At 59.4% G+C, this 17657-nt stretch overlaps 1 protein-coding gene across 1 annotated transcript in view; it reads left to right on the top strand.

Moving 5' to 3' along the window:
• Positions 1–2883: 2883 nt before the first annotated feature.
• Positions 2884–17657, top strand: part of NPEPPS (aminopeptidase puromycin sensitive) — a gene marked incomplete at its 5' end in the record, with an annotated part of 34136 nt that continues 19362 nt past the window's right edge. The window contains 10 exons of the mRNA XM_068170857.1: positions 2884–2961; positions 3971–4092; positions 5138–5245; positions 6617–6817; positions 7820–7916; positions 8046–8079; positions 11494–11608; positions 13428–13592; positions 16660–16764; positions 16909–16969. Coding sequence (XP_068026958.1) covers positions 2884–2961; positions 3971–4092; positions 5138–5245; positions 6617–6817; positions 7820–7916; positions 8046–8079; positions 11494–11608; positions 13428–13592; positions 16660–16764; positions 16909–16969 — 1086 coding nt within the window. The remainder of the gene's footprint in view (positions 2962–3970; positions 4093–5137; positions 5246–6616; positions 6818–7819; positions 7917–8045; positions 8080–11493; positions 11609–13427; positions 13593–16659; positions 16765–16908; positions 16970–17657) is intronic.

The following is a 17657-nucleotide window of genomic DNA, read 5'->3' on the forward strand; positions in this document are numbered from 1 at the left end:
AAACCAGAGGAGGGGCTGGGGGGGAAAAGAGCTCCTGAGGGGAACAAGGCAAATTTTGGCAGCCTGCTGAAGTTTGGAGAGTTTTGGCACTGCAAGGTTGGAAGTTAATCACTTGCACATTAGGGGAAGAGCCTGGAGCGAGCTGCAGGAGGAAAGGGAAAGCTGAGAGTGCTGCACTGGAGGCTTTGGAGGGGGAGGGAGGAAGAGCTGAAGGGCTGATGGAGCTGCTCTGCAGGCTCTGGGCTCCACGTGTGGCCAAGGAGCTCAGTGGAACCTTTGGGGGGGCAGCGAGGAGAGTGAGGCCAGCAGGCTGAGGGAGGCTCTGCTGCCCCTCAGCTCAGCCCTGGGGAGGCCACAGCTGCAGGGCTGGGACCAGCTCTGGGCTCCCCAGCTCAAGGAGGACCTCAGGGACCTGCTGGGGAGGGCACAGCTGCAGGGCTGGGACCAGCTCTGGGCTCCCCAGCTCAAGGAGGACCTCAGGGACTTGCTGGAGAGGGCACAGCAAAGGGCTGCAGAGATGCTGAGGGGCCTGGAACAGCTCTGAGGGCAGGAGAGGCTCAGAGTTGAGGGGGGGGGACCTGATCAATGCTGATCAATACCTCAAGGGTGGGGGGCAGGAGGCTGGGGCCAGCCCACGGCTGCCTTCCGGGCTGCAGGGGATCCCTTGCCTTGCTCCCCACCCTTCACCTCTGCCTTTCCCAGGGGCAGGTAGAGAAAGGCTATGAAGCAGAGGAGCTCCAAAGTGAGAGAGGCTGAGGAGAGCTTCCCAGCTGGGAGAGGAGAAGGAGGAGGAGGAGGTGGAAACCTGATAGCCATTGTCAGGCCTTGGCAGGAGCCCTGCCTGCCGCCCGGCCCTCTCCCTGTCTCACTTTCAGGAGCTCTGGAACCCTACCCCTGGAGTCATCCTTTTGTTTGGCTTTGCTCTCAGGTTGTTTCCATTAGGAGCTGTAAGAGGAGCAAAAAGAACAAAAGCCCAACCCCAGAGGTGGTTTGGGTTTGCTGTGGCCGTTTGCAGCCCCCCCTGCTCGGCTGGGGCTGGGGCTGGGGCTGGGAGGGTTGCTGCATTCTCCTGCTGAGCTTTATCAGCCCTCAGGTCCTCAGCTCCCCTCTGGCCACAGGCTGACAGCTCAGCAGCTGCAGGTTGCCCAGCAGCAGGCTTTGCTCCCAGGCAGGCTGGCAGCAGTTTCCACAGGTCTTCAGGTCCTCCCTCTGCCCCAGGCCACTTCCACCACGCAGCAGCAGCCTCCTTGCCCCTTGGACTCTCTGCCTGGGGTCAAACTCCAGTGGAGCTCTGGGGAAGCAGAGCTGGAGGAGGAGGAGGAGAGGGCTGAGGCCTTTTCTTTGCCTCAGGCTTTAGCTGTAGGAGCAGTTGCTCACTTGGGTGCCCAGCCCCCTGAGTTGGAAGCTAAGGAGGGGGAGCAGAATGAAGCCCTCTATGGGGTCATAGACTCAACCAGGTTGGAGAAGAGCTCAGAGGTCATCCAGTCCAACCTAGCACCCAGCACCTCCTGACAGCTCAACCATGGCTCCAAGTGCCACATCCAAGCCCCTCCTGAACACCTCCAGGGATGGTGACTCCACCACCTCCCTGGACAGCACATCCCAAGGGCCAATTCCTCTCTCTGGGAAGAACTTTCTCCTCACCTCCAGCCTGAACCTCCCCTGGCACAGCTTGAGACTGTGTCCTCTTGTTCTGGTGCCTGGGAGAAGAGCCCAACCCCCACCTGGCTCCACCCTCCCTGCAGGGAGTTGGAGAGAGCAATGAGGTCTCCCCTGAGCCTCCTCTTCTCCAGGCTGATCACCCCCAGCTCCCTCAGCCTCTCCTCCCAGGGCTGTGCCCCAGACCTCTCCCCAGCCTCACTCTCCTGCAGGAGGTGGTAGAGTTAAGAGCAATGCTTGGGCTCAGTGAGCTTTAAGGTCTTCTCCAACCAAGGTTCTGTGTTCCTCAGCCATGCAGTCAGCACTCAGCTCCATTCTGCCTTGCTGGGAAGGCCATGCTCAGGCCTGGCTGTGCTACCCCAGTGCTCTGCCCCTGCAGAGCTGCTCCCCAACTCTTTCAGTGTCTCCTTTCCTGCCTCAGAGTCCAGAGGAGGCCACAAAGATGGCCCAAGGGCTGGAGCAGCTCTGCTGTGAGGATGGGCTGAGGGAGCTGGGGCTGTGCAGCCTGGAGAGGAGAAGCTCCTTGAGCACCAGTGGTAGGACAAGGGGCAGTGGGGGCAAGCTGCAGCAGAGGAGCTTCCCCCTGAGCACAGGGAAAAGCTTTGTCCCTGTGATGAGGCTGCTGGAGGCCTGGAGCAGGCTGCCCAGAAAGGTTCTGGAGTCTCCTCCTCTGGAGAGCTTCCAGCCCCAGCTGGATGAGCTCCTGGGTGACCTGCCCTGGGTGATCTCCAGAGGTCCCTTCCAAGCCCTACCCTTCTGGGTGATCCTTGAACCAGTCCTGGCTGCTTGAAGCCACGAGGGCCAAACTCTGCCCCTTGGGTGGTGGGCCTGGGATGAGCTGGGAAGCTCCACTGCATCTCCTTCCCTGTCTGCTTGGGGAGGGGAGCAGCATGGACCTCCCCAGGATGCTGTTCCCCTGCTGGGGCTGTCCCCAGGCTGTCTCCTGGGCTGTTCAGAGCCCCAGAATCACAGACTGGTAGGGGCTGGAAGGGACCTCTGGAGGTCATCCAGTCCAAGCCCTCTGCTGCAGCAGGATCACCTGGAGAAGGTCACACAGGACCACATCCAGGTGGGTCTTGAAAGCCTCCAGAGAAGGAGACTCCACAACCTCTCTCCAGTGGTAGGTTGAGCAGCTCCACAGGGGGGGATCCAGCTCGTTCCCTGGGGTACAGACTCATCTCTGGGCCTTGTTTTGACCACAGTCATCTGGTTTTCTCTTTCCAGAGGTACATGCCACAGGCTTCAACTATCAAAATGAGGATGAAAAGGTCACTCTGTCCTTCCCCAGTACTCTTCAGAAAGGTGAGGAGCTGCTTTCCTGCTTCCTCCTTGCTTCAGCCCCCGTGTCTGAGCCATCTGCAGCTGCCTGAGCTGGGGCAGGACAGCTCTGCCTGGAGGTTCCCTGCAGGCCTCTCCCTGGGGAGTGACTCTGGGAGCCTCTGGGGTTGCAGTGTGGGCTCCTGTTCCTCTGCTGATGTTTGCCTGAGCTGGCTCCAGTTGGCAGCCAGGCTCAGAAGCTCTTGGTGTGAGGTCAGGAGCAGTGGCTTAGGTGATTGGGCCCCGAGGTGGGTTGGACACCGAGGTCAGGAGGAGAGTGCAGAGAGCTCTGAGCCGGTGGAGCAGAGTCCAGTTGGAGGCCTGCAGCCAGTGGTGTTCACTGGGGGTCAAGAGTGGATCCAGCTTGGGTCAATACCTTCATCAGTGACCTGGCTGAGAGGGGACTGAGGATGGGGTGAAGCTGGGGAGGTGGTGGACACCCCCATGAGGCTGTGCTGCCCTGCAGTGAGATCCAGGCAGGCTGGGAGCCGGGCAGAGGTGACCCTCCTGAGCTTCAGCCAGGGCAAGAGCAGAGTCCTGCACCTGGGGAGAAACACCACAGGCACCAGTGCAGCCTTGGGGTCTTGATGGAGAAAGAGCCCTGGGGAAGAGCAGGGGACATCCATGAGGCAGCAAAGTGCCCTCGTGGCCAGCAGGGCCAGGGGAGCCCTGGGCTGCGGCAAGCAAAGCGTGGCCAGCGGGCTGGGGAGCTTCTCCTGCCCCTCTGCTCTGCCCTGGGGGGAGCACACCTGCAACACTGTGTGCAGTGTTGGGCTCCCCAGGTCGGGAGAGACAGAGACCTGCTGCAGAGAGGCCTGCAGAGGCTGCGAGGGTGAGGAGCAGAGGGTCTGGGAGAGGCCAACAGAAGCTGCGAGGACGGCGAGCGGAGGGCTGGAGCGAGCCTGGGGCCGGGGCTGTGAGCCGCTTGGAGCGGCCTGGAGGCTGTGCTGGGGCAGCAGGCAAGCTGCCAGCCGGCCTCCTGCTGCTGTTGCAGGGACAGGGATGCTGAAGATTGACTTTGTGGGGGAGCTGAACGACAAGATGAAAGGCTTCTACCGCAGCAAGTACACCACCCCCGGCGGGGACACGCGCTACGCCGCCGTCACCCAGTTCGAGGTAGGGCTCCCAGCCCTGGCACCCAACCGTGGCCCCCAGCTCCAGCCCTGGCACCCAGCTCTGGCACCCAGCTCCAGCCCTTGCACCCAGCCCTGGCCCCCAGCTCCAGCCCTTGCATCCAGCCCTGGCCCCCAGCTCCAGCCCCCAGCTCCAGCCCTGGCCCCCAGCTCCAGCCCCCAGCTCCAGCCCCCAGCTCCAGCCCTGGCACCCAGCTGTGGCCCTGGCCCCCAGCTCCAGCCCCCAGCTCCGGCCCTGGCACCCAGCTCTGGCCCTGGCACCCAGCCCTGGCACCCAGCTCCGGCCCCCAGCTCCAGCCATGGCACCAAGCTCCAGCCCTGGCCCCCAGCTCCAGCTCCAGCCCTGGCCCCCAGCTCCAGCCCTGGCCCCCAGCTCCAGCCCCCAGCTCCAGCCCTGGCCCCCACTCAGAGCTCCAGGCCACGCTGGGGCCCCCAGGGCACCTCCTTCAGCTGGGGTTGGTGCTGACATGAAGCCAGCCCCAGCATTTCCCACCTTGAGCTGCATGCCCTGGCTGCTGGCTCCTTGTGGGCATGGGGACAAGGAGCCTCTCCCTGCTTCCCTTTCCTCCTTTCCTTTTTCCTCCTCCTCACTCTTTTCCCCTGTTTCTTCTCCATCTCCCCCTCTCTCCAGCTCCCCCTCTCTCCAGCTCCTTTCCCTTCAGCTCCCCCTCCCCTCCATCTCCCTCCCCTCCATCTCCCTCCCCTCCATCTCCCTCCCCTCCATTTCCCCCCCTCTCCACCTCCCCCTCTCCTGGTTTTCTCCTCCTCCTTTTTTCCTCCTCCTCTTTCTCCTCTTTTCCCTCTCCCTTCTTTTCCCTTTCATTAACCAAGCCCTGGGTTAAGGCCCAGAGCTGCAGTGCCGAGCTCAGGAGTGTCAGTGGCTCTGCCCCCCTCAGCAGCCAGCACTTCCCCAGCTCCAGGCCTGTAGGAGCTGCTGGACTCTTTCCCCTCTGTGTGGCTTTTCCAGCCCAGCCTGGTTGAGGTTTGCCAGCACACCAGTCCCTGAGCCCTGGTTTGCTCTCCTGCAGGCCACTGATGCCCGCAGAGCCTTCCCCTGCTGGGACGAGCCTGCTATCAAGGCAACCTTTGACATTTCCCTGGTGGTGCCTAAGGACAGAGTAGCTCTGTCCAACATGGTGAGTTCTGGAGGTGACTGCAGCTTGGCAGAGGCCTGGGGATGGAGCTGCAGGAGCTGCAGGTGGTTGTTGGGCAGGGAGGAGCGGGCCTGGGACTGAGGCGGCACAAGCGCAGGGGGGCCCTGGAGCATCCTCGGCTGGTGCCAGGGGAGGCTCAGGTTGGACATGAGGGAAAATGCCATCCCAGGAAGGCTGCCCAGGGGGGTGCTGGAGTCACCAGCCCTGGAGGGGGCTCAGAGCTGCATGGATGTGGTGCTGAGGGCCGGGGGGGGGTGGCAGGGGCTTGGGAGCGGTGGTGGGGTTGAGAGCTCTGGGTGAGGGCTGGGACTTGAGGATCTCCCAAGGTCTCTTCCAGCCTTCAGTTTGCTGGTGCTGTGATTCTGTGTTCTGCCCAGGGATAGGCTGCAGAGGTGGCTCTGGTACAGTGTAATAATGCTTGGACTTGGCTGGGCTCAGGCCTCTCCCAGCCTCAGGAGCTCTATGATGCTCAAGGGTAGGCTGCAGTATGGCTCTGGTACAGTGCACCAGTGCTTGGCCTTGGCTGGGCTCAGAGGCCTCTCCCAGCCTCAGGAGCTCTATGATGCTCCAGGATAGGCTGCAGTATGGCTCTGGTACAGTGTAATAATGCTTGGCCTTGGCTGGGCTCAGAGGCCTCTCCCAGCCTCAGGAGCTCTATGATGCTCCAGGATAGGCTGCAGTATGGCTCTGGTACAGTGTAATAATGCTTGGACTTGGCTGGGCTCAGGCCTCTCCCAGCCTCAGGAGCTCTATGATGCTCAAGGGTAGGCTGCAGTATGGCTCTGGTACAGTGCAGCAGTGCTTGGCCTTGGCTGGGCTCAGAGGCCTCTCCCAGCCTCAGGAGCTCTATGATGCTCCAGGGTAGGCTGCAGAGGTTGCTCTGGTCCAGCTGAGCAGGGGTTGGCCTTGGCTGGGCTCAGAGGCCTCTCCCAGCCTCAGGAGCTCTATGATGCTCAAGGGTAGGCTGCAGTATGGCTCTGGTACAGTGCAGCAGTGGTTGGCCTTGGCTGGGCTCAGAGGCCTCTCCCAGCCTTGGGAGCTCTGTGTTGCTCAAGGGTAGGCTGCAGAGGTGGCTGTGGTCCAGCTGAGCAGGGGTTGGCCTTGGGTGGGCTCAGAGGCCTCTCCCAGCCTCCCCATCTCTCTGGGGCTCCAGGATAGGCTGCAGAGGTGGCCCTGGTCCAGCTGAGCAGTGGTTGGTCTTGGCTGGGCTCAGAGGCCTCTCCCAGCCTCAGGAGCTCTATGATGCTCAAGGGTAGGCTGCAGAGGTGGCCCTGGTCCAGCTGAGCAGGGGTTGGCCTTGGCTGGGCTCAGAGGCCTCTCCCAGCCTCCCCATCTCTCTGGTTGTGGTCCCAGAACGTGGTGGACAGGAAGCCCTACCCCGACGACGAGAGCCTGGTGGAGGTGAAGTTCGCCCGCACGCCCACCATGTCCACCTACCTGGTGGCCTTCGTGGTGGGGGAGTACGACTTCGTGGAGGCCAGGTCCCTGGATGGAGTCCTCGTGCGTGTTTACACCCCTGTGGGCAAGGCAGAGCAAGGGAAGTTTGCACTAGAGGTAAATGTGCCCCGGGGCAGGGGCGGCCGAGGAGGGCTGGCTGCCGGGGCGGGGGAGCAGGCTCCGCGCCTCTGCCCTCCTGCGCTGCCCCCGCGGCACGAGCAGCGCCTGGAGCTGCTGGAGAGGGTGCAGAGGAGCCCAGGGGGATGCTCAGAGGGCTGTGGGGACAGGCTGAGGGTTGGGGTTGTGCAGGCTGGAGAGGAGAAGGCTCCAGGGAGACCTGGGAGCAGCCTGGAGGGGCTCCAGGAGAGCTGGGGAGGGGCTGGGAGGGACAGGCTGAGGGACAGTGGCTTTGAGCTGGGAGAGAGCAGAGATTGAGGCTGGGGATGAGGAAGAGATTCTTTTGAGTGAGGGTGGGGAGACGCTGGAAGGGGTTGCCCAGGGTGGCTGTGGCCTCCCTGGAGGAGTCCAGGGCCAGGCTGGATGAGACCTCGAGCAGCCTGGGCTGGTGGGAGGGGTCCCTGCCCATGGCAGGGGGGTTGGCACTGGCTGATCCTGAAGCTGCCTGCAGGGAGCTGCCAGTCCTGGGGGTTGTTTTTTGTCAGCATCAGAACCATGCTGAAGGTGACCTGGATGAGTCCCTGTGCAGGGCTTGGAGGGGGGTGCAGATGCTGAAGGTGACCTGGATGAGTCCCTGTGCAGCCTGCCCTGGGTGCCCCTGCTCTGGGAGGGGGCTTGGGGTGGGGGTGCAGATGCTGAAGGTGACCTGGATGAGTCCCTGTGCAGCCTGCCCTGGGTGCCCCCGCTCTGGGAGGGGGCTTGGAGTTGGGGGGCCCATGCTGAGGGTGACCTGGATGAGTCCCTGTGCAGCCTGCCCTGGGTGCCCCTGCTCTGGGAGGGGGCTTGAGGGGGGCTTGAACTGGGTGATCTCTGGGAGGTCCCTTCCAACCCCTCCCCTTCTGTGCTGGGTTTGTGCAGGTTGGAAGCTGAACTCCTTTGCATCTTTGTCCCAAATTCACTCTTTTTCCCCCCTCCCCCTTTCTCCCTCTTATTCCCCTACAGGTTGCTGCTAAAACTTTGCCTTTCTACAAGGATTACTTCAACGTTCCTTACCCCCTCCCCAAAATCGATCTCATAGCTATTGCAGACTTTGCTGCTGGTAAAGTAAACTCTTAAATTCATCCATCCATCCATCCATCAGTCAATCAATCAAATCAATTGATGGCTGGGAAGAGTTGTTTGGTCTGCATCCATCTCAATTAAACCCCTTTGTATTTGTCTTGTCAAGGTGCCATGGAGAACTGGGGCCTTGTTACTTATAGGTATGCTGTTAAAAGTCTTTTTTCCCCCCTCCTCCTTCCTCTCTCTTTGTTCATTAGTTAATTAATTGGCTTGCTTTGCATGAGGAGCTCTCAATGGGGGCCTGCCAAGTTGGGGCAAACACCCTCCAGGCTCTGGAGCTCCAGCTCTGGGAGCGTTCCGCTCCCCTCCAGCAGCGCGCCCAGCGAAGGCCAAGCTGAGCTCTCTCCCCCTGGAGGCTTTGAGCCTCTCCCCCAGGGACTTTTCTGAGCCCAATTTTTGGGCCCCCTCCCTAAAAATGCCACATTTAGGGAGAGAGCTGGGAGGAAAAAACCAACCCCTCTGCTTTGGGATGGGGTGGGTGGGCAGGTTGGGTGCACTCAGCGCCCAGCCTTGGAGCAGCTCAGCCCCAAGCTGTTAACTTCCCTTCCTTGGCAGCTTTGGTTCTCCTCCATTGGTTTGGTTCTGCTTTGGCCTTCAGCTGATCAAACTTTTGGGGGTTTGGGGTTTTTTTTGCCTGATTTCATTATTTTTTAGGCTCATTTCCCTTTGTTCTCTCCAGTCTTGCTCTTGGGAGCTTTGGGGTTTTGGGACCTGATGATCCTTGAGGTCAGCACTGAGGCTTGTAGAGCATTGAGTCCAGTGTTGGCTTTGGGAGTTTTGGGCCTAGATTGGTCCCTTCCAGCCTGGAATTGTCTCATTTTTGGTCCATTTTGGCTCATTTTGATGTTTGTAAGCTTTGGATCTTTGGATCCTTGAGGTCTACACTGAGCCTTGTAGAACATTTTGGCCACTCTTGGTCTCGGGAACAATTTTAATCCAATGTTGGCCTTGGGAGCTTTGAAGTTTATTTGGGACCTGATGATCCTTGAGGTCAGCACTGAGGCTTGTAGAGCAATGTTGGCCTTGGGAGTTTTGGGCCTAGATTGGGTCCTTCCAGCCTGGAATTGTCTCATTTTTGGTCCATTTTGGCTCATTTTGATGTTTGTAAGCTTTGGATCTTTGGATCCTTGAGGTCAGCTTTGAGCCTTGTAGAACATTTTGGCCACTCTTGGTCTTGGGAACAGTTTTAATCCAATGTTGGCCTTGGGAGCTTTGGGGTTTTGGGACCTGATGATCCTTGAGGTCAGCACTGAGTCTTGTAGAGCTTGGGAGTTTTGGGCCCAGATTGGTCCCTTCCAGCCTGGAATTGTCTCATTTTTGGTCCATTTTGGCTCATTTTGGTGGTTGTAAGCTTTGGATCTTTGGATCCTTGAGGTCTACATTGAGCCTTGTAGAACATTTTAGCCAATCTTGGTCTTGAGAGCAATTTTAATCCAATGTTGGTCTTGGGAGCTTTGAGGTTTTGGGACCTGATGATCCTTGAGGTCAGCACTGAGTCTTGTAGAGCTTGGGAGTTTTGGGCCCAGATTGGTCCCTTCCAGCCTGGAATTGTCTCATTTTTGGTCCATTTTGGCTCATTTTGGTGGTTGTAAGCTTTGGATCTTTGGATCCTTGAGGTCTACATTGAGCCTTGTAGAACATTTTGGCCACTCTTGGTCTTGGGAACAGTTTTAATCCAATGTTGGCCTTGGGAGCTTTGGGGTTTTGGGACCTGATGATCCTTGAGGTCAGCACTGAGTCTTGTAGAGCTTGGGAGTTTTGGGCCCAGATTGGTCCCTTCCAGCCTGGAATTGTCTCATTTTTGGTCCATTTTGGCTCATTTTGGTGGTTGTAAGCTTTGGATCTTTGGATCCTTGAGGTCTACATTGAGCCTTGTAGAACATTTTAGCCAATCTTGGTCTTGGGAACAGTTTTAATCCAATGTTGGTCTTGGGAGCTTTGAGGTTTTGGGACCTGATGATCCTTGAGGTCAGCACTGAGGCTTGTAGAGCATTGAGTCCAGTGTTGGCTTTGGGAGTTTTGGGCCTAGATTGGTTCCTTCCAGCCTGGAATTGTCTCATTTTTGGTCCATTTTGGCTCATTTTGATGGTTGTAAGCTTTGGATCTTTGGATTCTTGAGGTCTACACTGAGCCTTGTAGAACATTTTGGCCACTCTTGGTCTTGAGAGCAATTTTAATCCAATGTTGGTCTTGGGAACAGTTTGTCCAACATTGGCCTTGAGAGCTTTGGAGTTTTAGGCCCAGATTGGTCCCTTCCAGCCTGGAATTGTCTCATTTTTGGTCCATTTTGGCTCATTTTGATGTTTGTAAGCTTTGGATCTTTGGATCCTTGAGGTCTACACTGAGCCTTGTAGAACATTTTGGCCACTCTTGGTCTTGGGAACAATTTTAATCCAATGTTGGTCTTGGGAGCTTTGAGGTTTTGGGACCTGATGATCCTTGAGGTCAGCACTGAGGCTTGTAGAGCAATGCTGGCCTTGGGAGTTTTGGGCCCAGATTGGTCCCTTCCAGCCTGGAATTGTCTCATTTTTGGTCCATTTTGGCTCATTTTGATGGTTGTGAGCTTTGGATCTTTGGATTCTTGAGGTCTACATTGAGCCTTGTAGAACATTTTAGCCAATCTTGGTCTTGGGAACAGTTTTAATCCAATGTTGGTCTTGGGAACAGTTTGTCCAATATTGGCCTTGAGAGCTTTGGAGTTTTGGGCCCAGATTGGTCCCTTCCAGCCTGGAATTGTCTCATTTTTGGTCCATTTTTGTTCATTTTGATGTTTGTAAGCTTTGGCTCTTGGGATCCTTGAGCATTGAGCCTTGTAGAACATTTTGGCCAACATTAACCTTCTGCCCACCCCACCACATCCTGCTGCTGGCCAAGGGGTGTGGGGAGTGTCCCAGAGCTGCCCTGGAAGAGCTGCATTTGGGGTTCTGTGAATCCCAGAGGAGTTGCTTTGGGACTGAGGGAGGCAGAGGAGCTTTGGGTTGGTTTTTAACCCCCTTCTGCCCACCCCCCCAAGTCCTGCTGCTGACCAAAGGGTGCTGGGACCAAGGGGTGTGGGGAGTGTCCCAGAGGTGCCCTGGAAGAGCTGCTTTTGGGGTTCTGTGAATCCCAGAGTTGCTGCTTTGGGATTGAGGGAGGCAGAGGAGATTTGGGTTGGTTTTTAACCCCCTTCTGCCCACCCCCCAAGTCCTGCTGCTGGCCAAAGGGTGCTGGGACCAAGGGCTGTGGGGAGTGTCCAAGAGCTGCATTTGGGGACTCTGTGAATCCCAGAGTTGCTGCTTTGGGACTGAGAGGAGCTTTGCAGTTAAGGTTCCTAGAGCTGAGCTCTTTCCTAGCCCCCTTGGCCCTGCTTGGCTTTTGCTCTGGGGTTTCCTTGCCCTCTCCATTGCCTGCTTGGAGGCCTCCTTGCCCCCCCCGAGCTGCTGTGGAGCTTCCCAAGGCCTCTCTGGGTGCAACCTGCAGCTGCACTGCTGCCTTTTTGGGCTTGTTTAGATACCTCAGCCTGGTGCTGGGGCTGTTGCCTTTCTCAGTGTCTCTTTTTCCTCTCTCAAACACAGGGAGACTGCACTGCTCATTGACCCCAAAAACTCCTGTTCTTCATCTCGCCAGTGGGTTGCTCTGGTGGTAGGACATGAGCTTGCTCACCAGTGGTTTGGAAACCTTGTGACCATGGTACCTACCAGCTCCAAGTTCTTTGTTCAGTTTGCTTTCAGATGTGCTTTGTGAGGGGGGTGTGTGTGGGGGGGGTTGTGTTCCAGGTGGCCCCTGCAGAGCAGAGCTCCTTTGCTCCAAGGTAAAACCACCTCAGGGCTTCAACACAGCTTTGGTGCCACTTGGCTCCTCCCCAGTGAGTCCTTCAGGGGGGTTCAGAGAACCCTGCAATGGCTCAGGGTGGAAGGGACCTCAGGGATCAGCTGCTTCAGCCTCCCTTTTCAGCCAGACTCAGCTGCTCAGGGCCTCACCCAGCCTGGCCTTCAACACCCCCAGGCAGGAGGCAGCCACAGCCTCCCTGGGCAGCCTGGGCCAGAGCCTCAGCAGCCTCACACTGAGCAACTTCTCCCTCAGCTCCAGTCCAACCCTGCTCTGCCTCAGCTCCAAACCCTTCCCCCTGGGGCTGGCTCCAGACCCCCTCAGCAGAAGTCTCTCTGCAGCCTCCCTGCAGGATCCCTTCAGCAGCTCTGAGCTCCCCCTGGAGCCTTCTCCCCTGCAGGCTGCCCAGCCCCAGCTCCCTCAGCCTGAGCTCCCAGCAGAGCTGCTCCAGCCCTTGGAGCATCCTTGTGGCCTCCTCTGGCCTCCCTCCAGCAGCTCTGTCCTCCTCCTGCTGGGGACAGCAGAGCTGCCTGTGGGTCAGTTTGGATGCAAGCTGCAGCTGAGGAGGTTCCACCTCAACCTGAGGGCAAACTTCCTTCTTGTGAGGCTGATGGAGCCCTGGAGCAGGCTGCCCTGGGAGGTTGTGGAGCCACCAGGATGTTGCTGTGTGACCTGCCCTGGGTGATTGTGCTCTGGCAGGGAGGTTGGACTCAGCATCATGGAATGGGTTGGGTTGGAAGGGACCTTCAAGATCCTCCAGTTCCAACCCCCAGCCATGGGCAGGGACACCTCCCAGCAGCCCAGGTTGCTCAAGGCCTCATCCAGCCTGGCTTTCAACACTTCCAGGCTCTAGATCCTCCACAACCTCCCTGGGCAACCTGTTCCAGGGCAGTGTGGAGTTTCAGGACTGGGTTTTCTTGGGATTGAAATTCCCTCCTCCTCCTCCTGGGGCTGAATGTTTCATTCCCAGCAGTACTTTTGAGCAACAGCTCACTGGGCTGGTTCCACATCCTGCTCAGTTCCTTCTCCTTGAGGGCTTGGGATGATCAGAGCCAGGGGCTGCTGAGGTAACCACCACATGGAGGTGGAAATGAGGGCTGGGAAGGAGCAGCTCTGGAGCAGGGTGGTTCTTCCTCAGCATCCTAGCTGGTTGCCTCCCCTCCTCTGCTTCAGCTGAAGCACTGAAAGGAGGAATTTGAATGGCAGTGTGGGCTGCAAAGCTTGTGCTGGTTAAAGCAGAGCTGCTGGGGTTGGGGTGGTTGTGCTGCTGGGGTTGGGGTGGTTGTGCTGCTGAGTGCAGGGGGGTTGGACTGGGGGGGCTTTGGGGGTCCCTTCCAACCCAGACCACTCTGGGACTCCAACTGGGGCCTTGCAGAGCTGCTCTGGGCTGCAAACCCTGTGCTGGTTAAAGCAGAGCTGCTGGGGTTGTTGTGTTGAGCTGCTGGGGTTGGGGTGGTTGTGCTGCTGGGGTTGGGGTGGTTGTGCTGCTGGGGTTGGGGTGGTTGTGCTGCTGAGTGCAGGGGGGGTGGATTGGGGAAGCTTTGGGGGTCCCTTCCAACCCAGACCACTCTGGGACTCCAACTGGGGCCTTGCAGAGCTGCTGTGGGCTGCAAGCCTTGTGCTGGTTACAGCAGAGCTGCTGGGGTTGTGCTCACTGCTGTGTTGCTTTGCCCCCTGTCAGGAGTGGTGGACCCACCTGTGGCTGAATGAAGGATTTGCCTCCTGGATTGAGTACCTGTGTGTGGATCACTGCTTCCCAGAGTATGACATCTGGACTCAGTTTGTCTCTGCTGATTACACAAGAGCTCAGGAGCTTGATGCCTTAGACAACAGCCACCCCATCGAGGTAGGTCCTGGCTTGGCTCTCCCTTGGCTCTCCCTCTCTGAAGCTTTTTCCTTTTCCCCTCTCAGGCACAGACTCAGCCAGGCTGGAAAAGAGCTCAGAGCTCAGCAAGTCCAAGCTGTCACCCAGCACCTCCTGACAGCTCAACCATGGCTCCAAGGGCCACATCCAAGCCCCTCCTGAGCACCCCCAGGGATGGGGACTCCACCACCCCCCTGGGCAGCACATCCCAAGGGCCAATTCCTCTCTCTGGGAAGAACTTTCTCCTCACCTCCAGCCTGAACCTCCCCTGGCACAGCTTGAGACTGTGGCCTCTTGTTCTGGTGCTGCTTGCCTGGGAGAAGAGCCCAACCCCCACCTGGCTCCACCCTCCCTGCAGGGAGTTGCAGAGAGCAATGAGGTCTCCCCTGAGTCTCCTCTTCTCCAGGCTAAGCAACCCCAGCTCCCTCAGCCTCTCCTCCCAGGGCTGTGCCCCAGACCCCTCCCCAGCTCTGTTGCCCTTCTCTGGACACCTTCCAGCAGCTCAACCTCCTTCCTGACCTGAGGAGCCCAGAGCTGGACACAGGACTCCAGGTGTGGCCTCAGCAGTGCTGAGCACAGGGCAGGATGAGCTCCCTGCTCCTGCTGCAGGCCAGGCTGCCCTTGGCCTTCTTGGCCCCCTGGGCACACTGCTGCCTCCTGTTCAGCTGCTCTCCACCAGCACCCCCAGCTCCCTCCCTGCCTGCCTGCTCTCAGCCACTCTGCCCCCAGCCTGCAGCCCTGCCTGGGGGTGCTGTGGCCAAGGAGAGCTTTGCAGGCACTCCAAGGAGGGAGGGGAAGCCTGAAGAGGTGATGAGATTTCCCTCTGCTTGAGCTCAATCTTGCCCTCAACTTCCAGCTTAGATTTGGCCTCACTCCCAGGAGGGCATTGAGAGGCTGGAGCAGGTCCAGGGAAGGGCAAGGAGGGAGAGCAGGGCTGGGGAGGAGCAGCTGAGGGAGCTGGGGGGAAGAGGAGGCTGAGGGGAGAGCTCACTGCTCCCTGAGAGGAGGCTGGAGCCAGGCTGGGCTTGGGCCTTTCTCCCAAGGAAGAAGGGACAGGACAGGAGGAATGGCCTCAGGCTGCCCCAGGGCAGGTTCAGGTTGGACATGAGAAGAATCCTCTGCACTGAAAGGCTTCTCAGGGCCTGGCCCAGGCTGCCCAGGGGGCTGCTTGGAGGTCCCTGGGGGTGTGAGGCATGGCTGAGGGCCATGGCTGAGCCACAGCCTCGGTGGAGCCAGGCAGTGGCTGTGAGGGGAAGGTCCTAAAGGCCTTTCCCTACCCAGAAGCTGCTTTGGTTCTGTCTCAGAAGTGATCCTCTGAGGGTCTGCTGCAGGCTCCCTCTGGAGGTTTTCTGCTCTGCTCTTGGAAAGGGCAAAGCTGGGACCAAAACTCATCCCTGGGCTTTGGGTCCTGGTGCCAGGGGTGGCTCTCTGCCCCTTGAGCACAGCTCTGACTTCCAGCAGGGCTCAGCAGCAGCAGCCAGAGGCCCCACACGTGGCTGGGCTCATCCTGCCTGCTGCCTGAGGTGTTCCTGCCCTGGGCTCAGACTGGAAGTGTGCTGCAGGCAGCCTTGAAAGGGAGCTCTGGCTGAGCTCTGGGAGCAGGACAGCAGCTGAGGGAGGGAAGAGGAGGCAGCAGCAGGCAGCTGGGAGGGAGAAGCTCCCTTGGAGGCCCTGGAGCTCCCCATGGCCAAGCCTCTTGGTGGCTGCCAGGCATGTTTGGTGTGCTGGAGGGGTTGGGAGCTTGCTTTGTGCAGGGAGTCCTTTCCCAGGGGTTGCTCACTGAGCACATTTCCTGAGTGGCTTTTGGGCACCCTCCCAGCACTCAGCCAGCTTCCTCCTGGAGCTTTGGCTTTTGGGCTGAGGATTGGAAGCAGAGGGTTTGGAGCTGGCTGATCTGGAAGCCCTTCCAGCCTCAGAGCAGCCTGGGGTTCCAAGGGTGATTAAAGAGCAGCCCCACAGCTCAGACCTTGAGCCTGCCAAGCCAGCCTGAGGTGCAGGAGCTCAGCTCATGGCTTTGCCAGCTGAGCAAGAGGCAGAGGGCAACCTGCTGGCTCCCTGCAGCTCCCTGGGGGGAGGCTGGAGGGAGGTGGGGCTGGGCTCTGCTCCCTGGGATCAGGTTGATAGAATGAGAGGAAATGGCCAGGAGCTGTGCCAGGGGAGGTTTGGGTTGGCCATGAGGAAGGATTTCTGCCCTGCAGGAGTGGTCAGGGCCTGGCCCAGGCTGCCCAGGGGGGTGGTGGAGTCCCCAGCCCTGGGGGTGCTCAACAGAGCTGTGGCCATGGCACCTGGGGCCAGGGTTGAGTGGCCATGGTTGGACTGGGTGAGCTTACCAGAGCTTCTCCAACCCAAACAAGGCTCTGGGGGGAGCTCAGAGCTGCCTGCCAGGGCCTGAAGGGATCCTGCAGGGAGGCTGCAGAGAGACTTCTGCTGAGGGGGTCTGAGACAGCCCCAGGGGGAAGGGTTTGGAGCTGAGGCAGGGCAGGGGCAGAGGGGAGCTGAGGCAGGGCAGGGGCAGAGGGGAGCTGAGGCAGGGCAGGGGCAGAGGGGAGCTGAGGCAGGGCAGGGGCAGAGGGGAGCTGAGGCAGGGCAGGGGCAGAGGGGAGCTGAGGCAGGGCAGGGGCAGAGGGGAGCTGAGGCAGGGCAGGGGCAGAGGGGAGCTGAAGCAGAGCAGGGGCAGAGGGGAGCTGAGGCAGGGCAGGGGCAGAGGGGAGCTGAGGCAGGGCAGGGGCAGAGGGGAGCTGAGGCAGGGCAGGGGCAGAGGGGAGCTGAGGCAGGGCAGGGGCAGAGGGGAGCTGAGGGAGAAGCTGTTGAGTGTGAGGCTGCTGAGGCTGTGGCCCAGGCTGCCCAGGGAGGCTGTGGCTGCCTCCTGCCTGGGGGTGCTCAGGACCAGGCTGGGTGAGGCCCTGAGCAGCTGAGCCTGGCCCAGAGCTGTCCCTGCCCCTGGCAGGGAGGTTGGAGGAGCTGAGCCCTGAGCTCCCTTCCCCCCTGAGCCATTCCTGGGCTCTGGGGTGGTTTCAGTGCCTCTCCCTCTGCATTGTGCTCCCCCCAGGTCAGTGTTGGGCACCCCTCTGAGGTGGATGAGATCTTTGATGCCATCTCCTACAGCAAGGGAGCTTCTGTCATCCGGATGCTGCACGACTACATCGGGGACGAGGTGAGGCCAGGGGGCAGCCTCAGCAGCAGCCTCAGGGGGGGTTGGCCACCCCTTGGTGCCCTCCCAAATCGAATTCCCAGCCCCCCTCCCCCTTGTGCTGCCTTGAAATGTTGATTTTTTTTCCCCTTTTCTTTCCCTTGCCAGGACTTCAGGAAAGGAATGAACCTGTACCTGACAAAGTTCCAGCAGAAGAATGCTGCTACAGGTACCTGCTGCCTCTGCCCTGCTCCTCAGAGGGAGGCCTGGGGAAAAGCCTTCACTGCTGCCTTCTTAGCCAGCTCCTCCTCTGCCTTGAAGCTTGAGGAGGGCAGTTTGAGACTGGAGAGGAGGAAGAAATACCTTGGGAGTGAGGCTGGGGAGAGCCTGGCCCAGGCTGCCCAGGGAGGCTGTGGCTGCCTCCTCCCTGAGGGTGCTCCAGGGCAGGCTGGATGAGGCCCTGAGTCGAGCTGAGAGGTGTCCCTGCCCATGGGGGTGGTGAGGCACTGCTGCAGGCTGGCCAGAGAGGCTGGGAAGGCTCCAAGTGTTGCAAGCCAGGCTGGATGAGGCCTTGAGCAAGCTGGGCTGGGGGGAGGTGTCCCTGCCCATGGCAGGGGCTTGGAGCTGGCTGAGCTTGAAGGTCTCTCCCAACCCAACCCAACCCAACCCTTCTGTCATGCAGCTGAGCAAAGCCACCCATCAGGGCACAGGCAGCAGAGCAAAGCTTTGCCCTCCACAGGCTGAGCAGCAGCTGCTGGCAACACCAGAAGTGATTTCCCAGGGGGCCTGCCAGGACTCCAACAACAAACTGGAGGCTCCTGAGCAGCTCTGTTCCATGACAGCACACCTGGCACACAGGGCAGCTCCACCACTCACAGCCCCTGCCCTGCTCTGGGGATGGAGCAGAGGGCTTGGCT

Source organism: Melanerpes formicivorus, unplaced genomic scaffold (genome assembly GCF_026170545.1).
Source record: "Melanerpes formicivorus ecotype bairdi unplaced genomic scaffold, bMelFor1.0.p_v2 SCAF_685, whole genome shotgun sequence".
NCBI lineage: Eukaryota > Metazoa > Chordata > Aves > Piciformes > Picidae > Melanerpes > Melanerpes formicivorus.